This window comes from Marmota marmota, unplaced genomic scaffold (assembly GCF_001458135.2).
Source record: "Marmota marmota marmota unplaced genomic scaffold, marMar, whole genome shotgun sequence".
Classification (NCBI taxonomy): Eukaryota; Metazoa; Chordata; class Mammalia; order Rodentia; family Sciuridae; genus Marmota; species Marmota marmota.
In genome coordinates, this window is record NW_025999960.1 from 18367973 (window position 1) to 18384564 (window position 16592).

General features: G+C 51.0%; 1 protein-coding gene across 1 annotated transcript; it reads right to left on the minus strand.

Annotated features, from left to right (window-relative positions):
• Positions 1 to 1471: 1471 nt before the first annotated feature.
• On the minus strand, positions 1472 to 11383 carry Krt78 (keratin 78). Its single transcript, XM_015493595.2, has 9 exons — positions 10893 to 11383; positions 10303 to 10517; positions 9173 to 9233; positions 8657 to 8752; positions 7695 to 7859; positions 7229 to 7354; positions 4604 to 4824; positions 4071 to 4105; positions 1472 to 3988 (listed from the first exon to the last, which is right to left on the minus strand). Exons 1-9 carry the CDS (start codon positions 11256 to 11258, stop codon positions 3702 to 3704), a joined length of 1572 nt encoding a protein of 523 aa, XP_015349081.1. The 5' UTR covers positions 11259 to 11383; the 3' UTR covers positions 1472 to 3701.
• Between the last annotated feature and the right edge of the window lie 5209 nt (positions 11384 to 16592).

Here is a 16592-nt window from a genome sequence, read left to right on the forward strand (position 1 = left end):
CTGCTTGGAGTGAGGATGTCAGACATTTACAGGAGCAGGGCTTAAAGACAAATGCCCACTAGCTCTGTGTCCTCAGGCAACTCTCAACCTCTCTGGGCCTCATCTCTTTGGCCTATAAGCATGGCCCACAGAAATCCTTTGGGAAAATGATGGCCTGTGAGCCCTAGACTGAACCATCTCTTCCCACCGGCCTTTGACTCCTTTCCCCAGGCTGGGATCACTTTCTCAGCCTCCCTTATCTCTCCCTGCGCACGCAGCGCAGCGTGGGAGGGAACACAGTCGTGAACCAGCCTAGCCTCCAGGATGCGGCTGCCAGCCCCCTGGAGAGGGAGTGATGTCAGTCCTCTGAGTCACCATGTTGCTGGGGTGGTGGGAGTGGGAGTCGGGTCGTAAACACAAATATACCCCACCCCAGAGACTGACATTCACTCCAAATACACCCCACCCAGAGAAACACTCACTCACGCAACTCATTCACAGCCGTACCACGCACGCCGTCTGTGCCAGGTTTTGAGCTGGAAGCTAGTGACAGGTGCACAGGCCACCCTGGCCCACTCTCACGGAGCACACAGCTGCTCAGGAGACAGCCTCCCGCACACCCAAGCAGAGCCATGCATGGGCCAGACCAGACAGAGGAGTGGGCAGCCCCTCTGCCTTCCCCAGCACCACCCCCCACTCTACTTTCAGACATCCTCACCCACACCTTCCTTCTGCTCCCTCTTAAAAAGAAAAACTCAGACTTTTAAGATTAGTAGAATTTATTTGAGCAGTCATAAACAGAACAAAGTAAAACCAAACAAACAAACAAAAAAAAAACCCAACCAGTGAATTGGACAGACCTCAGAACCAAAGCAGCTTCAGAGAACTCCGACCACTGACGTGAGCCAACAGCACTTACAGGAAACGGAAGGGCACTGTAAAGACAGCTTAACTGGCTCCGGCTTAAATGGTTAATCATTTAGAGTGCCCCCCACAATTAACTAGAGGTCATATATGGTAATTAAACTCCATATTGGGCTGGTCTCTTTCAAATCAATGGCCTCCCACAAATATTATTTAACAAGCCCAGGGAAGAGCACCTTCCTCCCCTCCATTTCTCCATAAGAGAGAGCTGCTTGTTACCAAGGTGCTCTAGGTCCGGAGACCAAGGCACTCACTGCCCAAAGTCCTTCCCAGCCATCAGGAGGCAAAAACAGATTCCATGCTACTATTGCTGCTGCCAAAGGAATGCAGCAAAACACCTGCTCACAGCAACTGAGACCCTAGTGTGGGCCGGGGGTGCTGAGCAATAGGGAAGACACAGGAGTGAGGAGTCCCCAGGGAGAAGTAGAACTTTCTACTAATCTAGTAATAATCATTGTAGTCCGCATTTATTAAGCACTTGCTACATGACCCAAAGTGGCCTAAGCATTTCCTGTGGGATAGCATGGTTATTCTCTATACTAGTTATGCTCCATTCGCTTCCTTCCCACCCCGGAGCTATTCTCTACCCTCCTCTCCTGCTGTGGGATGCTCCCCTGCTCTTTGCCCTCCAGTGGAGTTGACCAAAGGGAGAGGAAACGGGAAGGAGGGAGAGAGAGAGGGCAGGTGCTATTCCCCCCTTCCTCCTTCCTTCCCCTCTGGGATTACGGCTTCCAGAGATCCCCTCTCATTTCCTGCAACTCTGTATCTGTCTTCTCTTGTCCCTTCAGCTCCACACAGGGCAACCACCTCCTTTTGATTTTCCCAGGACCGTGCCAGGTTCAGTACTGCACGTCCCCTCCGTACTAGACAATCTGGGGTGGTTGAGCACCCTGGCTTAGGGGTGGTAGAGGCTTCCCAGCTTCCAGCTGGTGCTTGTCTCCGACCCCCTGGTTCTCCAGGTCCAGCTACAGAGTCATGGTCTCACCCCTTCATGCCTCCCTCACACGAAGCTTGGGTCATTTTAATGGAGAGATCCACGAAGCTAAAGAAAGGGCTTCCCTCCCCCTAATGCAGGGCGAGGAGTGGTGTGATGCCCCACGGCACAGGTATGGAGTTGACAGATGAGCCAGGTTCCCACTTTGGTCTGAAAGGGAACAAGGGGCAGGAGCAATGGCAGAAGCCACCTGACTGCCAGGGGAGGTAGAGAAACGTCCTCCCAGCCTCTGCTAGCCCCAGCCCTGCCTCCCACACTCCCAGCTTCCAGCAGAGCTTCCTGAAAGAGGAAAGCAGGGGAGGTTTTCAGCTTCATGTTCAGACAGGCTTGAGGATGGGATGGAAGCCTAGAGAGAGGGTAGGGGCATAGTTTCAGCCCCTGGTCCCCAACAGAGCCCCAGGCGGGAGCTAAGCTGAGATCCCCTTCCTAGGGGCAGAAGAAGCTTCCCAGAGGTCCCAGGCCAACAGAGAAGCTGAGTCCCCAACTAACCAGACAGACACAGAGCTCAGGACAGCAGCAGGTGCAGCCTGAATGTGTTGGGGACAGGAAGAGTTCCACAGGGGAATTCAGGAAGATTTCCTGGAGGAGAAATATTGGGTCATTTTGATGAAAAGACCCATGGCATCCCTTGGCAGCCCCACCCACACCTCCATAAGCAATCCTATCATTCAAGTCAACTTAGCTCTCGGATCCTCACTTCCAGAATGACAAAGAAATGTCATCGTGAGTGAAGTGTACAAGTTCGGGGCAGGGATGAATGGCTGGAAAGAGTAGCAGAGGAGCTGCACATTGCCACAGGAAAACTTCATCTCTGCCCTCTGGCCTCCCCCAAATGCCCTTGAACCCATATGTGAGGCTGTTACTTAGCATCTGTGTTCAATTATTGACCTGCCTGGGCATTCCTGTCCGGGAGGGCAAAGGCCAAGTTAAGATCAGAGATGAGAGAATCAGGCTTGCCACCCTGCTTAGACCTGGTGTGGGGGGTGGGGGCATCACTGGGAGGGGACTGGAAGAAAAGACGGGACACAAAAGGACTTTCCACACGTCCTCATTTCCCAGCACAGGAGATCTGAATTAGTCACAGGAGGCCTGCCCTCTGACCCTGAAGCCAAGGGCTCTGAGAATGAAGATCTGGCTGTCGGAGGTGGGAGGGATTATGCTGGATATCCAGAAGTAGGGAAAAACACAGTACCCAGTGCTTGCCAGAGTAGCCCCAGTCCCATGGCAGCACCTTAAGTATTGTTTGCCCTGTGTCAAATTGGGGGGAAGAAGAGAGGGAGATGAGAAATCAGGGGAGAGATAAAAGAAGATACACCAGGGAGAACTGGATTCTGTGCCATTTCACAGAGGCCTAGAGGGGGCTTGCAGTAGGTGGGTAAAGAGGACAAGAGAGAGCACTCTTGGTTCCAACCTCCAGTGTCTGGTGAGTGGGTCTCAGGCCTCCCCTCTCCTGCTAAAAGACAAGCTTTGGAATGGAGATGTAGCCTGGTCAAGCCCAGCCGGGAGATTTTCCCGCTCAGCCTGAAGGCCACGGAGAAAGGAGAGAATATGGTCAGCTGGCTGGAGGACCAGGCACAGGGCACTGTGACTTGGGATGGGCAGCATGCAAATGAGATGTAAATAAGTATGCAGAGCAAGGCCAGCCAGGCTGAGCACTCAGAACAGCAGGTGGGTGGGACTTTATTGACTGTCTTCAAACCCGCATAGGCTGGTTTGAGCTGCAGGCAGTGAACATGGAGTTGACCATGCAGAGCTGGGGGATGAGATGGGAGCTGATAGGTTCAGGAGGGAGGAGCTGTGTCACTCAGTATGTGATGGACGTCTTCACACTTGACTCTACCGTTTTCTTCAGGATGGTACCGCGGCTAGAGCAGGAGCCAGAGCCAGAACCAAAGCCAGAGCCGGACACAGAGCAGGAACCCAAAGCAGGTCCCTGTCCAGAGCCCCAGTTGGCACTGAAGCCTCCTGTCACAATGCTGGAACAGCCGGACCCAAAGCTGCCTCTCCCGCCTCCGGGTCCTCTGAGTCCACAAGTGCCCACCTGGCCATCACCAACTCCTCCAGACACCACGGCACTGCCTCCCACAGTCGCTGCCAAGAAATGTACCAGGGTCAAAAGCAGGGTCATCAGTGCCCCATGGGAATACCACTCTCAAAGTCCCCAGATACTCACAGATAGTGACCTGGTTGCTGCATTCCCCTGACATCCTGGGCATGGGGGGGAAAACAAAAGGAAGAAATGCTAAGAAAATCTGCAAAGAATGCATCCCCAGGTGTTAAGCCTCTAGGAGAAGCTCACCTATCCTCTCAGCATACAAAATCCAGTCCCCAATTTAAAATCCCTCCCAGCAGAGTCAGTTGCTCTTAGCAACTCACAGTGTCAAGAAATCTTTCATAATCTACCCCTCCTTTTTTAATACTGGAGATTAAACCCCCAGACACTTTACCACTGAGCCCATCCCCAGGCTTTTTTATTTTTTATTTTGAGACAGGATCTCACTAAGTTGTTTAGGACTTTGCTAAATTGCCAAGGCTGGCCTCAAACTTGCAATCCTCCTGCCTCAGCCTCCCAAGTTGCTGGGATGACAAGCATGCTACACTGTACCCGGCCTCAGAATTCCCTTTAGCAAGGAGAGCATTTTGTTGGCATTCCATCCTCCTCCTCCACCCTATCACATATTCCCAGGTCCCTTCAAGCTGCCCCACCAGTACTCCTCTCCCTCCAGCAGCCTGTGGTAGGTGGCGATCTCCACGTCCAGAGCCAGTTTTGTGCTCATGAGTTCCTGGTACTCCCGCAGCAGCCGGGCCATGTCCTGCTTGGCCGTTCTCAGAGCACCCTCCAGCTCGTCCAGCTTGGCCTGAGCATCCTTCAAGGCCAGCTCCCCACGGTGCTCAGCGTCAGCAATGGCTGATTGCAGGTTGGCATTCTAGAAGGCAGTAGAAATGAGAGAGAAAGTAGCTGTAAGTCCAACACAGCATCCCAAAGAACCCACTGTGGATAGAGCTGGAGGAACATCAGCCTCGTGAGCTCAAAATTATCCATGACTGCCCCACTCCCCATAAGGAACAGTATAGCCTCCAATGCTTTCTTAGTTCCTGCAGGGAGTGCAATAGAGTCCCCCAATTTTTTCCTGCTTCCAGAACCTCAGGATATGACTTATTTGGAAATACAGTCTTTCCTGATTTAATGAGTTAGGATCTCATGATGATATCATACTGTATCTAAGGTAATAACTAAAACAGTGGCTGGTGTCCTTATCAGAAGAGGAGAGGACATAAATACAGACACAGAGAAGAGGCTGTGTTGAAACAGACACAGAGATCAGAATTATGCAGCAATAAAACATGGAAAGTAGCCAGGCGCCGTGGTGCACACCTGTAATCCCAGTGACTTGGGAGGCTGAGGCAGGAGAATCACAAGTACAAGGCCAGCCTCAGCAACCTAGAGAGGCCCTAAGCAAGTTAGTGAGACCCTGTCTCAAATTAAGAAAAAAAAAAAAAGGGTGGGGGCTAGGGATGTGGCTCAATGGTTAAGCGCCCCTGGGTTCAATCCCTGGCTTTAAAAAAAAAAAGGAAAGTTAAAGAATCCCTGGAGCCACAAAAAGCTAGAAAGGACCTCTCCATCCCCAGCAGAACCTTAATAAATCACCATGATTTCAAACTTAGAGGCCCCAGAACTGCAAAAGAATAAATTTATGTTGCTTTAAGCTGCCAAGTTTGTGACAATTTGTGCAGCTGCCTAGGAAACTAATACTACTCCCTTGAGCTCAAGAGATCCTTCCCATTTATTTCCCCCCCAACCATGTAAAGGGCTCCTGTCCTGTATGGGCCCTTATCCTCAGGTCTCATCTTGAGGGCAGCCAGGGTTCATAAGTGGCTGGGGACAGCCCTGTTACAGTGTTCTGTCAAACCCTTTGCCCTGAGTTTCCATCTGAGAAGCAGCCTCTGCATGTGTTTTCCAATTAGTAGGGGACCCAAGGAAGGACAGGCTCCCTGACTCCTCAGCCTCCCATCCAACTAAGAAGGAAGGGGTTCCCTAAAGGCACTGTTCCACCCCCAACAGGGACCACCATGGGAACGTCATCTCCACTCTATCCCTGAAGAAGCTGAGACTCAGAAAGGTAAAGGGTAGCAGAGTGGGGACCCAGTGCCAACCTAGGGCAACTGGCATCCAGCACCTGGGACCTAGCACAAGAGCACCGAGGCCATTAGGCTTGCATAGAAAAAGGAAAAGGGCACTTGATCCCCAAGAGGGAACTCTCAAGAAATGCTCATGCCTTTGCATGAGGAGCCATGATTTCCAGGCCTGAGCCCCTGCTAGACACTCCTCAGGGCTGGCCCTGGAAAGACCTCTGGCTTCAGAATCAGTGGTGGACTTGATTAAAAAGCAGGGGTCTGGACCTCACGCTTGGAGATTCTGATTCCCCAGGTCTGCCTGGGAGCCTGGAATCTGTGTCATATAGATACCCCAGGGGATTCCACAGCAAGGGTCCAAGTCCTTTGGGAAAACATGGAAGCAACAAATTGAGCACTAGGACCTGTCCTATGCCTCTCAACCTCATCTCATTCCAGAAGACAGCTGTGAGGATGTTTGGGATGAAGTAAGTGGCCTGCCAATGCTCCAAGAACTGGCCCCGGGGGAACCTGCCTGGGAGTGTGACTTGATCATCAAACTGCCCTGCTTAGAGAATCCACCTGCCTCTGGCTTCTGCTCACCACCCTCTGTGGGTCCCAAAATGTATTCTTTGGCTTTGGGAAATACAAGTGCAAAGACTTGAGTGCTTTTTAAATCATAACCCTTCCCAGCTAAGAGTGAGCTCTCTGCAAGGAGCAGGGCACCGCAGCCTTCCCCATACCCTGCCCTCCTCCCCTCAGAAGCTTGTGAGGCCCCTGACTAAGGAGGGCTCAGCCCCCACCTGACCATCACCCATCTTGCCTGTCTCTGGGCTCTCACTGTCCCCAAAAGGGGACCAGGAAATTCAGTGGTTGACCATAAGTCCCTGCTTGGTTTGAGGAGTAAAAGTCAAAAGAAGAGATGGGAAAAGAGATTCAGAAGCCAAAAGCAAGATGTCCACCTGGATATGGTAACAGTCCCCCTGGGGTTTTTGCATGCAGGGGCTCTTTCCTGAAAAAGTCAACAAACAGCCTGGAAGTCACAGAGGAGGCAGAATTCATCCCAGAGGATACGTGGGGGTCTCTCCACCCCAATTACCCTAAGCCCCATCCGGGTACCAAGGCTTCCCACAACCCACACGAGTCTAGCCAGGAAGAGCCTGGGACCTGGGGAGAGCCAAGGCACAAAGCAGTGAGCCAAGGCCCTGGGAGCCTGACCTGCTCCTTGAGACTGGCGATCTGACTCTGCAGCCTCTTGATTGCTTGCTGCAGCTGGGACATCTGGACCTTGGTTTCCTTCATGCTGTCCCCATGAAGCTGGGCCGATGCCTGAAGCTCCTGGTACTGAGGGGAAGAGGGGAGACACCAGTGGTTGAGCAGACCGCCCCCTTAACCCCAACCCCCTAAACCCCACCTCCCAGCCTTTGGAGATGTCTGTTCACATCCTCATCTTCCAGATGTGGGTTCACTGCTTGAGACCAGGACATAGCAGTTGTGCCTACGGAAGCCCAAGCTTGTCTCCCACAATTGCCTTGCAGAGGATATGCTCCTGCCCACCCAACCCTGGACCTTCAAGGAGGTTATCAGAACTGCCCCAATGGAACTGAGATGGGTGACCACCCTAGGGAGCAGACATGGAGACCCAGCCATTTCCAGCATCATGCCATCCCCCTGGCCCCAGCACCTTGGTCTGATACAGAGTCTCAACCTCAGCCTTGCTGTTCTGGGTGATCTCCTCGTACCGGGCGCGGACCTCGGCAATGATGTCATTGAAGTCCAGGCAGCGATTGTTGTCCATGGACAGAACCACAGATGTGTCACTTGCCTGGATCTGCAGCTGGCCCAGCTCCTACAGGGAGGACTGACTCAGTGGCCACCAGTTCCCTCTCCCCTGGAACCCCATGTGGGGGAGGAGGCCTGAGTTTCTTCCCACATTTTGTCAACTGGCCATCCTCACTCAATCTTAGTGGCCTTGCATATGTCCTGCCCTCTGAGGGCCTCAGTCTTTCTTCCCTCTTGAAAATAAGGCCATAGGATGGATGGTCTCTAGTAACCCTTGAAGCTTGACCATTAAAGGAAATGGTGTTCAAGACCCAAAGTCACCTCCTCTGCCCTTTATCACTGTCCTGCCCACATGCTCCTACTTCTCTCCAGCCCATGCCCCCCTTGCAGGGGCCATGTGACATAGCACACCAGGCTATGGGCTGAAACCTTTGCCCACAATCCCAGAAACCCTCCTTCATGAACTTCTTCACCTCCTTCAAACCTTCACTCTAACTTTACCTCCTTATGAGGGCTATTTGAAATCACCATCTGCCCCACATTCCCAACCCTCCTTTCTCTATTCTCCATTGCGTTTGTCACTTTCTGTCATACTGCACAATTATTTACAAGCCTAGTGCTTACATCTGTCTTCCAAAAGAAAACAAGCTTTGTGGGTTTTGTCTGGTTATTCATTGATGTACCCCTGGTACCTAGCAATCCACATAGTAAAAGTTTTCAATAACTGATTGTAGAATGACTGAGTAACCACAAATCTAAGCCACCCTAAATGGCTTCTCCTCCTGGTCACTCCCCACATGGCCACAGGGAGCCTGCCCACCCTGTCCCCTTTATCGCTCCCACCTGCCCTTGGCAGATCCTCACCTCTTCATACAGATGCTTCAAGAAGCAGACGTATTCTCTCAGAACTTCCAGCTGGCCTTCCAACTCCATCTTGCTCAGGAAAACCCCATCCACGTCCTGGAGACAGGAAGACAGAAATCACGCATCTCTTACTTTCTCTTTGTGAACTTTACACTGGCTTAGAATTCTGGGCACCCACTGCCCAAAGCCACTTTCCAGATGCTTCTTGCTTCCTCCTCCAGCCCCATCCTGGCCCGCTCTCTTCTTTGCCCTACTCTGGCCCATGCTGCCTTCTGGAAGCTTCCTTGATTAACTCCACTCCTTCCCCACCCACTCTTTCACTGACACCCAGAGCTCATCACTTAGGGCTTCAATTGGATCTTGTCTTGGAGTCCCTTTTCCCAGGGAGTGGGGGGTCTGCAGGTAGGGTGGGTGGTGTCCTCACTCAGGACTTCCACCCTCTGCTTCCCAGTGTAGGAGCAGGCTCCATGCACAGTAGGGCTCAGGGTCTGAGTGGAGCTCTTGACACCCCCTCACCTTCTTGAGGACCATGAAGTCATTCTCCACGGTGGCATGCTTGCGGGCCTCCTCCTCATATCTGCCAGGTAGAGAAGGACAGTCAGGTGCCAGGCCAGAGCCCAGGGCCCTGCCTCCCAGCATGCACTCCCTGAGGAGGGCTCCCCTGCTTTAGATGGTCCAAAGCAGAACCAGTGACCAGCCCCCTTCTCTGCTTTCCTGCCAGGAGGCTCTGTCACATCCTAGCTATGTTCCTGTGCCACTCTTCCAGCTCATGTCCCTGTGACAACAGGCCACATTACTTCACAGTTCCTGGGGCACATTCAAGTGCCTGTTCTCAGTTATTATTCACACCATCACCTGCAATAGGCTGCTTGGGTTTATCAGGGGGAAAAGACTTAGCCAGGGTCCCACTGATGATGAGCCTGCCATAGCAGATCTAGAATCCAGGTCCCCTTGCCCAGTCCTGGGCTCCTTCCAGCCCTTCTTCCTCCTCCTTAGAGCCCACTCCCAATAGCTCTGGGAGGTAAGAAAGGTGGATAAACTTTTTCCAGTGCATGGATATGAAAAATGAGGCTGAGAGAGGTATATGGCTTGCCAAGGCCACACAGCTAGTCCTTGTCACAGTCTCTCCACCCATGCCTCCTGCCAGTCAATGGTGGTGCTCCTCACCACCAGGTGACCTATCTGGGAGCCCAGAACCACAGCCCGACTGTGAATCATGCCCTGGGCCTGGGGATAATCCCAATAAATTGATTTCCTTCCACCCCTGAGACAGAGAACATCTGAGTCACTTTAGCCCACAGCCTGCTAAACAGGAATTTCTTTTGAAAAAAAAAAAAATCCTACTGAGGCATTGTTTAAATAGCTCTTCCCATCCCAGAAACATGGGCCCTCACAGCTGGGGCCTAGAGGAAATGGGCCTGGACCCAGCGGAAACAGATCACCCTGACCTTCCTCTGAGTCTCTCCAAACCTGGGTGGAGGTGGGGGCTGTGGGGTCTCCACTCCCTGTAGCAGGTGGGGCCCTTATGAGTTAGGGAAAAGGGAACGCAGAGCAGAAGAGGGAGGACAGTCATGTCCTCTAGGCACAGGCTACAGACCCCTCGGGTCCTCTCCTCGCAGACCCCAGGGGGCGACGTCAGTACCTACTTGGCCTTATGCTCCTCCTCCTGGTCCTGGCAGGCCTTCAGCTCGGCATCCAGAGCCCCTCTTTCTCTCTGCAGCTGCTCCAGCTGCCTCCTGAGATGTGCCAGGTAGTCCTCAAAGACAGGCTCCAGGCCCCGGGGGCTGTCACTCACCTCCAACTGCTGCAGCAAGTGCCACTTGGTCTCTAGGACCTTGTTCTGCTGCTCCAGGAACCGCACCTGCAACCCAAGCATGGGGTCCCTGAGGCTCCCGTGGGACTCCTCAGGCAACCTCTGGAAAGTAAAGCTTCAGAGGCCTTCCTGTCAGCACCCTGTGTCTGCCTTCCAAGCCTGGTGGCCTTTCATCAGAGCCTGGATACATCAAAATGATTGGACAGTCTAACAGGGAAGGGTCTTCCCAGCAGGCTGGCTATTTCCTGTCCCTGAACCCCAGCCATGGAAAACAGGGCCTCAGCAGAACCAGGCCACAGGGGGACTTCCTTGTTGTGGAATTGACTAGAAAAGTGATAGAAAAAGGTCTGATTTCCCCAGTCTCAGTCCATCAAGAGCAGCTCCTCTGAGGGAGGGGGGAAGACAGTTCGAGTTGACCCTCACCTTGTCAATGAAGGAAGCAAACTGGTTGTTGAGGGTCCTGATCTCTTGGGTCTCCTGCGTCCTCACCACCTGGAACTGGGAGTCAATCTCAATCTTCAGTGGGGTCAGCAGATTCTTGTCGATGGTCACTTCTTGGATGCCCCCAGGAGGGCACAGGGAAGGCCCAGGCCCCCCACTCCCCTGCCCAAACCACACCCCCTGCCTTCCCCTCGACCCCCAGGCCCTCCCACGAGAGGCCCCTCGGCAGCCGCCAAAGGAACTGAGGCTCCTGCTGCTGAAGCTGCCCTTGCTGCAACCCCCTGAGAGAGCAGAACAGGCCGAGTGAGCGCTGAAGCCCCTCTTGGCCCTGCACGGGGAAAGAGACATGGCAGAGACAGTCGCACAGAGGCAGACAGACAGACAGATGGTCAAGGTGTGTGTGTTTCTGCCCTAGGGCCCTGGCACGAGACTTTTATCCCCTCCCGTACCTGGGCTGGGCCTTGGAGAGCAAGATGCTCTCTGCCTGACTGTGTCTGTCACTTGGCTCCAGCTGACCTACTCTGACACACCTGGAGAATAGATGTTTCGCACGTGCAGAACTCAAGGAAGAAGGAGACCCAGGCCCTACCCTGGGAGCCCCTGGGCGGATGGGACAGACTGGCCTGCCCTAAAGTCAAGGAAGCAGCTGTGGACCTGGAATACAGTGCTGAGGATGGGGAGGGACGTCCCCAAGCAAAGGCACAGAGGCCATTCAAGGAAGGCTTCCTGGAAGAGAAGGGGAAGGAGAGGAAGGAAGAGGGGGTCAGATGAGGCATGAGAGTGCCCTGGGGAGGCCAGCACAGGAGAATGCAGCTTCTAAAAGGAAGCTGTAGCTTAAGGAGGCCTAGGAGGAAGGCACAGTGGAGCCAGGAGGTGAACAGAGGTAGAGATGCCATCATGAGCTCAAAGACACTTCAGGATTTGGAAATGACAGAAAAGCAGGGTGTCCCAGTCCCTCCTCTTTCCCAACCCAGTAATCATCCATGAGGCACCACCCGCTCAAGCAGGTAGCTCCAGCCAGGATGGCCTGGATCCGTGCTTCTGAGCCCAGCCTGTGTCCCTGTCCCTCCCACAAGCACGATGCCAGGCCCATCCACCTGAAGCTGGCTCTGCACATCCAGGATACACATCAGAGGCACCCCGTCTCCAAAATAAAATGAGCATTTAGAAGGCTATTCTTGGAGGACCAGGAGCAGAAACAGCTGATGTGGGGTTCCTCACAGGATAGACTCTGTCTCAGAGCAGAGAGATTGGCCAGCGGAGAAGCACACGGGCTTCACCTCCCACCCCAGGCAGGATTCCCAGGGGAGGGCACCCAGCTGCTGCACTGAGGCTTCTCCCTGCCAGCCAAAATAACTGGATGGCCCTGATTCTTAGGAATGTCTACAATTTCCTTACATGGCGAGAGGGCTATTCCTCCCTGTTCTAGAACCTGGTGCATTCTAAAGAATGAAAATGCAACTCAAAGTTTGATAATGCAACTCAAAGTCAGGACAGACAGAGACTCAGCACACTGGACGATCAAGAGAGATGTTATGAGGAAGTCAATCCTGCAGATGCTCCAGCCTGAGGCCCAAGGACTATGGATGTGTCTGAAGCCCCTTCCTCTTTCCCCAGATCCCCTGGATGACACTGAAGGGGAACAAAGGGCTGGTGAGAGCAGAGCAGTCCAAGGAATGAGGGGTCAGATAAAGAAGAAGAGAGACAGGAAGGATCCAGGGGGTGGTGAGCACCCCCAGGGAGAAAACTGCATGAAGCTGCCCCAGAGTCAAAAAGGGAGAGCTGGTAATGGCTTGGATTCCACTGAGGACCCAGCTCCGAACCCTACCCCTGGGGACTGCTTTCCAGAGGCAAGTTGGGGACCTGCCCTCTGGGTCTGGAATGTGCTTGGGAAAGGGCTGCATGAACTAAACTCTACCACCCTGCCTTCTCCGAGTTCAGAGAGAAAGACAGAAGTCATACTTGGCATGGGACCAAACCCACCTCCACGGAACTTCCCCATATCTGTAATATTACTGGATATTCGAACCGGAAGGGAGCTTCAGTGTCATCTGAGCCAATGTTTTTGTTTTATACTTAAGGACTCTGAGGCCCCAGAAGGTGAGGGGTGAGGGACGGAGACTGCGTGTCCTTGGGTAGACTTCAAGTTTCCTCAGATGACCTCTAAATCTGCTTTAGCCCTCACTCTGGGATCTAAGGCACTTGCTCAAGGCCACTACACAGAGACTCAGGCTGGAGCCATCACCCCCACCCAGCTCAGATCATAACCCCACAGAGCAGCCCACAATGAACCTCCTCCCTCTTCCTCATACCTACCCTTCAAATTTTTGTGAGAATACCACAGGACACTAGATCATAACTACAGAGTCCAGTCTACCACTCTGTCCCACTCAGGGTCTGAAACACACTAGGCATCAGTAAGATTTGTTTCAAGAGATGAATTCTGAACCATTGACAATCATACCAAGAGACCTTCTTGAATCCCCAGATTTGCAAATGCTACCATACCAGATACCTCCCCTGTGGAAATAAATTAGTTTAAAAGATCATGTAGTTGCAACCACTGTAGAGATCCCTCAGGAAACTTGGAATGGAACCACCATTTGACCCAGTTATCCCACTCTTTGGTATATAACCAAAGGATTTTAAATCAGCATACTACAGGGACACAGCCACATCAATGTTTATAGCAGCTCAATTCGCAACAGCCAAACTATGGAACCAACCTAGTATCCTCCAGTAGATGAATGGAAAAAGAAAATGTGATACATATACATAATGGAATATTACTCAGGCCATAAAGAAGAATGGAATTAGGGCATTTGCTGGTAAATGTGAGACTATCATGCTAAGTGAAATAAGCCAATCCCCCCCCCAAAAAAAAAAAAAGTCTGAATGTTCTCTCTGATCTATGGATGCTAACCCATAATTAGAGAGGGTAGGGAAGAGAAGGATAGAAGTTTACTGGATTAAACAAAGCGGAATGAAGAGAAGGGAGGGGGATGGGAATGGGAAAGGCAGTAGAATGAATTTGGACAAAAACTCTCCTATGTACATAGATGAATACACAAACAGTGAAACTCCACATCATGTACAACCACAAGAATGGGATCCTAATTAGAATGAGTTATACTCGTGTATGTATGATATGTCAAAACACACTCTACTGTCATGTATGTCTAAAAAGAACAAATTTTTTATAAAGACCCTGCAGTGAAGGAGGGAAAGACCCAACAGTCTGGAGATTGAACTGCGCCCCTCACTGGCTGGGTGATTCCTTCTAGCACACAAAGGAACAGGAGAGACCAAACCGTGCGGCAGTGAAATGACAAATGGCTCAAGCTGCAAAATCATGGTAAAACCAACAGAGCTGAAGTTCTCCCTTTCCTCGTCTTCCCTTCTCTCCGTTCACCATCCCCCACCACACCCCTGCTCTGCAGCCCCCCCACCCCCAGCTGCTCCCTGCTCCAGGACAGGCCCTGGCCACAGCTACAAGTCCCTGACTTCTTTCTGTCTAATTGTTCTCAACCTGTTCTTGCTTGTACATGAGATTTGTTTCTTTTTTGCCCAAATACCACTGGTATATCTGAGTCAATCAAATATAGTTGGGCACCCACTATGTGAAGGGTGCTGCGCTGAAAATTAGAAATTTAGCAGAGACCCAGGCTCAGCCCCTGCACCAAGGAACCTGGGAGTCTGATGAGGAAACATATGAAATAGGTAATTAGGCAAGTCTTCAATTGTAATTATGATAAGGAGAGAAAAGTGCAGAGCATGAAGAAGGCCTAACCTAGTTCACTCCTTCATTTATTCTTGAATATTCCAGGAACACTCTGCCTCAGGGCCTTTGTTCTTGCTATGGTAGCTCCTCCCAGCTACCCACACAGGCTGCTCCCTTGCCTCCCTCATCTCTGACTGCCCTCCACCAATACTGCAACTAAGGCCATCTCTCCTCTGCCACTTCTTAGGCCCTTCCGGGCTTTATTTCTTTCTACTTAACACCTATCCCTTCCTAAGATGCCCTGAATTTTAGGATTCATTTTGTTGATCAGTCTCCCTGCTCTAGACTGTGAACTCCTTAAGGGCAAGGACTTTGTCTCTTTGGCTCACTTCTGTATTCTCTAATTGCCTTGTGTCCAGTAGGTGCTCAATAAAAACTTGTTGAATGAACAAATCTCTATTGGGTCTCATTTTGCTGATTCCTTGCCATCTTCCAGCCTCTGCAGATCTTTGTAAATCTCAATTCTCATCTCCGAAGCATTAGTCATCCCTCCTCTAACCCCACCTGTCCACCTAAGCTGGGAAGTGTTCATACATTTGAGAAATATGGTTATGAGTGTATACGTGTGTACACATGTGTATTACTGAGCATCTATTATTAGCTGCACACTGAGCTGAGGGGTACAGGAGATATATGATGGATCCCAACCGAAAGAATATCCAGGCCCATGCAAGGAACACACAGCTCCCAAGAGGAGCTGCCCTAGTCAAGGCCTGTGGGCATGATGGTGGAAAATTCCTCTCTTCACTTTGAGCCCATAGTGTAATCTTGGGGTAAAGTGAGGGAAGAGTCCTGTGGCGCACCCTGAGAAACCCTCCTTCTAGTTGGGAATCCACCCAGTTGTGCTTTAATTCAGACCCCATTTTCCCATCTTGCCTGTAATAGGTTGATGTCTCATTGAATCCTAGAGAGCCTTTGTCAGGCCTATAGTAACTATCAAGATAATAATAATGTCAGTGAGCAATTTTTTTTTATTTTTTATTTTTTTAAAATAGTTATGCATGACAGTAGAATGCATTTATGCACTTTGATATACCATACACAAATGGGGCATATCTTCTCATTTTTCTGATTGTACATGTTGTAGAATCAATCATGCAGTCATACATGTACATTAGGCAATAATGTCTTTCATTCCACTCTCCCTTCCTTTCCCTCTACCTAATCTAAAGTAACTCTACTCTTGCCTAGCGTCCCACCCCCAACCATTGTGAATTAGCACCTGCATGGCCTTTGGTTCTCTGGGATTGGCTTAGTTCACTTAGCATGATATTCTCCAGCTCCATCCATTTACCAGCAAATACCATAACTTCATTCTTCTTTAAAGCTAAATTCACATGCCAACTTTACAAATATTAGGCATTTAACCCTAACAACTCTATGAAGCCGGTACTATTATCATCACCATCTAACAGAAGGGGAGGCTCACAGAAACAACAAATAATTGCCCAAGGCCAACCAGCAATTAAACAGCAGAGCCAGGATTTGGACACAAGTAGTTAGGCTCCACAGTCTTTGCCCTTAAACACCACACTGTGCTCTTCTCAGAGACCCAGGAATGTGAGTGTTAAAGAGGAGAACTAGAAGGACTTAAAATCAGCATACTATAGTGGCATGACCACATCAATATTAATAGCAGCTCAATTCACATGTGTTCCAAGCTATGGAACCAACCTACATGCCCTTCAACACAATGGAATATTACTCAGCCTTAAAGAAGAATGAAATTATGGCATTTGCAGGTAAATGTATGGAACTGGAGACTATCATGCTAAGTGAAATAAGTCAGTCCCCCAAAACCAAAAGACAAAAAAGTTCTCTCTGATATGCAGATGATAACTCACAATAAGGGATGGGGAGGGAAAAATAGAAGTTCATTGGATTAGACAAAGGGGAATGAT